The sequence below is a fragment of the Lactuca serriola genome, chromosome 2 (genome assembly GCF_051521515.1).
Source record: "Lactuca serriola cultivar US96UC23 chromosome 2, Lser_US96UC23_V15, whole genome shotgun sequence".
Taxonomy (NCBI): Eukaryota; Viridiplantae; Streptophyta; class Magnoliopsida; order Asterales; family Asteraceae; genus Lactuca; species Lactuca serriola.
Genome location: NC_136409.1, coordinates 116,218,609 through 116,224,124, shown reverse-complemented (window position 1 = coordinate 116,224,124; position 5,516 = coordinate 116,218,609). Strand labels below are relative to the sequence as shown.

Sequence of the window (5,516 nt, the reverse complement as noted above, 5' to 3'; positions counted from 1 at the left end):
TATTTAAAACTGGTTTTAACAACAACTTTTTTTTTCACGTCCTTAAGCACTTTTAAATTCAAGTTTTCGTAATAAAAAAGTAAAAAAATAAACATGATTTGTTAATATGAAACAATTTCTCATGTATCATCAATTATCATCATACGTTCAAAGTTTATATGAATTCTTGTCCAAAATATAAGGTTGAGGTGACACAATATCATATGTTTTCTTTATTTTCGCGTTTTCTATCAAACTATCTATCTCCAAGAAAAATCGTTACCGGTGTCTAACTCTCAAGCTAGTGTCTTGTCTCATGAACTTACTGTTAACTATTATAAACTGAAACAAGTATTATGAAACCAACGTTGGTAAAATACAAATTATCAGTTTTCATATCAAGTACACTAACAAACAATGACCGGATCATATGATACCACTAATTCCCTCTAAGCTCTGTAAAACTTGTTCAATAGATGGTCTTTGTATTGATTCAGCTTGAGTACATTTTAGAACAAGTGTTGCACACTCATAGACACCTTTCAATGGGTAGTCATGACCAAGGCTTGGGTCTACTATTTTCTTCACCTTTCTTTTGCTATGTAGCATTGGCCTTATCCATTCCACTAGATTTTGCTCCTTATTGGGCCGTGTCTTGTCGATAGCACGTAGGCCTGTAAGAGTTTCCAGTAACACCACTCCAAAAGCATATACATCGTTCTTCCCATTCAAATAACCTATACATGTACATGCTACATCGTGGTTAGTTGAAATCTTATTGTTACCAAATATAGGATGAATTTATACTATGTTTGGCTTATTTTAGTGTGACAATAATTCAAATTTTTTGTCCCATGGATCAGTTTTGATCTTTCATCTGTGTAAAAGCTATGAAGAAGACTATGAATTTAGAGGAAACTGATCACCTGTTGCAACGTATTCAGGAGCGACATACCCATGTGTCCCCATTACCTCTGTCATAATATGTGTGTCACCATTCGTTGGACCATGTAATGCCAAACCAAAATCACAGATTTTTGCATTGAAATCCTTGAAAAAAACAATCTTTTTGAAATGATATCATAAGATACAACGATTAACAAAATTCAGTAGGATATGATACCTGATCAAGCAATATGTTAGAACTCTTCAAATCACGAAATATGATTTGGTTCTCGGTACTGTGAAGAAAGGAAAGTCCTCGAGCTATTCCAATCATGATTTTGAGTCGCATTAACCATGGGAGCTCTAGTCCAGATCCTTCTACATTAGTTAAAACCTTTCAATTATATGTCCATTTAGGTACCAATATTATATCACATTGATTAATAAATACATGCTTACTTTTTAATATGTAATTTTCTAGGCTCCCTTTGTTCAGAAATTCGTAAATGAGGAATAGGTCCTTATCTTCGCAGCAATATCCTATTAAATGGACAAGATTAGGATGAGTCAACTTTCCTAAAATCTTCACCTCTGCCTGCATCCATGGTACCATTTCATCATTATATTAACGTTATCGCACCCAAAAATTAATTTAACAACCAGAATTAATGATGCAACACATTAATACAAAGTATGACGTCAGACAAAAACAGGTAGTGACACTTGGTGCAAAAAATTGGGCATATATATATATATAGATTACCTGCCATTCTTCGAATCCTTGATAACCATCGGTATTTAGTTTTTTAACTGCAACGGCCATCCCAGAAGCAACTTTTGAAGGAGTGAATGTTTCATGCTCGACCCAACCTTTGAAAACTTTTCCAAAGGCTCCCTCACCAGCAATCATATCATGGCTGAAGTTCCTAGTAGCAATTTTAAGTTCAGCTACAGTGAATACTTTCAAACGAGAATTTATTCCTTCCCCTTTGAAATTAACCTCATGGAAACTATTTGTAGTCTTGCTTTGCAACTGGTCTTTGTTAGCCAATGTACACGGAAGAAGGCATATATTTTGCCCTTTCTTCTTTTCAGGTTGTTCGACTGAAAATAAGATCAAAGGGAAGACATCAGATCAATACAAGAAATTTAGACACTAGAAGCTAGAACTAAAAGTTGGCGACTATATTCATGAACTTGTAAACTCTAGATATCCAACCATAAAACTTGTTTCTCCCGAAAAGGGTAATATTTTGTGCAAAAAATGTTTCATCTATGGTATATTATTTTATTTTTCACAACAAAAAGAATATTCGTTTTCAATAACTTATATTGATTTTCAAAATGTTTAATATTTGGTGGAAAGAATGATTATATACGTTCAACGTATTACTTCCTTTTTATACCAAGAAAATATTCTAGGTATATTTTTATTTCTAACATATATAGATTTAAAAAAAATACCCTTTATAATCAAGAGATTTTTTTATGTAAATTTGTCTTACTTCCTTTTAAATAAACTAGACTTATGTAAACTCAAACTTAGATGACCAAATTGTAATATGAAAGTATAGTGCAAAACTTGTTGAAAATAATGGTATAACACCAAGATTTGAGACGTTATAAAATTTCTTTAAACCATTTTGGTGCAACAAATGATGTTTGGTAAAGTAAAATGGTGAAAAAAATGGGATTTGTTGGTTGGAAATGTAATACTATGTGAAAAAGAAAGAGACAAAGAGGTTAATTACCAGGTGTGGCAGAGGTTTTCACTGGAAACATACTCCGGAACATTCTTGAGAAAGTTATCTTTCCACTCTTCATATACAAATTTCCTCGTTCTTCATTCTCATAACCACTACAACTTTCGAGTACAAAAGAATTCGCTTTCTCTTGCATCACCAACACAGCTTCAAGTTCCACTACCACCTCAGTCATTGTCGGGCGTTCTTTCGGACGAGTCTGTAAGCATTTTTCTGTGATTCCCACAAAAGCTTTTAAGCAATCAGGGATGACTTGGCCCTTTAGACCCGGGTCAATTATATGACTTAAATATCCTTCTTTGATGAACCCCATGGCCCACCCAACTAGACCGAGTTCATTGTCCCCAAGAGTTGGATCAATCGCAGGACGCCCACACAAAACCTCCAATAACACCACCCCAAATGAGTAAACATCGGATTTCCTTGTAAGTCTTCGTGTCATGAAGTAGTTAGGATCGAAATACCCGAATGAGCCTTTTACATCTGTGCTCACATGGGTGAAAGGTTGACCTAATGGACCAAGTTTTGACAACCCAAGATCCGATACCTTAGCTTCCATGTTATCATCCAAGAGTATATTTGAGCTTTTCACATCCCTATGTATGATTCGGTGGTTTGAGTTTGTGCCAGTGTGAAGATAATCTAACCCACGCGCAGCCCCTACGCATATTTTCACGCGCTCCACCCAAGAAAGTCGAGAGTTCGTAGTCTTTTCAGAAACTTTATGCAGGCGTTCTCCGAGGTTTCCACCTGAGACATACTCGTATACTATGATCATTTCATTGAACTCATCACAGTATCCGACAAGAGAGACGAGGTTGCTGTGTCGGAACTTGGAGAGCAACTTGATCTCGGTCCAAAACTCAGTGGCTCCTTGCTTAGATCGAGAATAATCCATCCTCTTGATTGCAACCCTAGTTGCACCATAGTCGATGACACCTTTATACACCTTACCAAATCCACCTTTCCCTATAACCATATCTTCACCGAAATTGTTTGTTGCCAATTTCATCTCTGTTAAGGGAAACCGGCGGCATAGATGTTCCTGTGAGGGAGATGGTGGTTTTTTGTCGTTGGTTTCATGAAGTTTAATCAACTTAAAGACAATGATATTGAGAATAATCATGACAAGTATCACTCTAGTCACTGCTGATGGACCAACTGCGAATGTTAATACTTGTTTTGCCTGTTGATCTACCCATTGATGATTGTTTCCGAAGCAAGAGCAATCGTGATTTCCAATGTAGTCAACTGGATGGAAACCTGAATTTGTGAAACTATCACTCGATATGCATAGTAAACTGTGCAATAACATCAAGAAATAGCCTTTACACAAAGTCATTCTCATGGATTTTGAAGTTGAGTGAACATGAACAATTTCTGCAAGTACCCTTATAACTTTCAAAGAGATTGCTCTGGCCGAATCTTTGTAAACGTGCTGCAGTTGAGTTACACGTGGTTATAATTTTCTTCCAATAGTTAGCTGTCAAATGTGTCAGCATTCGACGTGAATGAGGAATAGGGGGGAAGGTGTCTAGACCTGAGCGAGCGTTGATTGACTTTCAGTTACTTGTTCACACATTACAAAACTGCACTATTTTTTTTTTCTTTCTTTGTTTATTTTTTTTGTATTTTCATTCTAAAATAGTTTGAAAGAAGCGGCTCGGTGCCACCCCTCAGCAAGATGACATATTTTTGTCTAACGTACCAACAAACAACAGATATTATACGTTAAAAGATTATGCATATACCAAATGAAGAAGAATATAGGGGTTATAACTTTGATCATTTACGAATAACGAAGAAGAATATAGGGGTTTTTTTATGTAATTTGGATTCCAATTTAATACAACTGGACGCAAGCTTTAAATGCAAATTTGTTAAAGTAATACATAAAAAAGATTTTGAATAAAATGTTAGTCGTTTAGTTAATGATAAAAAAGAAAGTACGAAAAAAATGGGCCCTCTATATTCTCTCAGTATTAACAAACAAATGCATAATGTTTTGATTTATTTAAAAAGTACTGGATATCGGGGGGAGTGGTTGAACCTAACCCTTCGAATAGAATGGCGCTTTTTAGCAACTCCTCTAACCAAATGATATATAAAAATACATGTTAATTTTTTAAAACAAAACGTGTGTGTGTATATATATATATATATATATATATATATATATATATATATATATATATATATATATATATATATATATATATATATATATATATATATATATATATATATATATATATATTGTAAAAACGTTAATTTTTAAAACAAATTTTTCATTTTTGCAAACAATAAAAACCATCGTTTAACATTCCGAATTAAAATGTGAACAATATTATCATAATGAAATACATCCCATGATCATAAAAACAGTTTTCTCCGTGAGTGTGTACGATCATGCTCCGGACATGAACAAGTGTAGAAGTATCCCTCGATATCAGCAATCCATCTCATCACAGCGATCGGATCCTGCGTCCCGTCAAACTCAGGTGGCTTCGTGTTACTGAACTCCCGGAACAGCAACGAGTCACCTCCCTGTTGTCTGGCAGCGGCCACAGCTGCGGTAGCTGCAGCGGCTGCGGCCTCAGTCACCACGGTGTACCGCTCATCGAAAGTCTCCAACAGCGTGGTCTTGATAGACCCGAACATCTCCGGAATCTCGGCCCGGATCGCCGCAGCTACTTCATTGTGAATCATCTGACGAAGCTCCTCGTCACTCACACCGCTCGTCTCAGGTCTGTGACGCGTCCCAACCATGATGCCTCTGAAATACAACAGAAAAATTATCAGAGACTCCATTGAGCATACTCGCACTCGATAACGCAACCCTACTCTGTCTCCGATACCCAAGGATTCTTACTTGGGTTGCCCACTGAC

General features: G+C 35.9%; 1 protein-coding gene across 1 annotated transcript; it reads right to left on the bottom strand.

Annotated features, from left to right (window-relative positions):
• Nucleotides 1–307: 307 nt before the first annotated feature.
• Nucleotides 308–4,218, bottom strand: LOC145086669 (uncharacterized). Its single transcript, XM_079024493.1, has 6 exons — nucleotides 2,616–4,218; nucleotides 1,628–1,968; nucleotides 1,324–1,459; nucleotides 1,103–1,242; nucleotides 906–1,029; nucleotides 308–716 (listed from the first exon to the last, which is right to left on the bottom strand). Exons 1-6 carry the CDS (start codon nucleotides 3,973–3,975, stop codon nucleotides 406–408), a joined length of 2,412 nt encoding a protein of 803 aa, XP_078880619.1. The 5' UTR covers nucleotides 3,976–4,218; the 3' UTR covers nucleotides 308–405.
• Nucleotides 4,219–5,516: the final 1,298 nt, after the last annotated feature.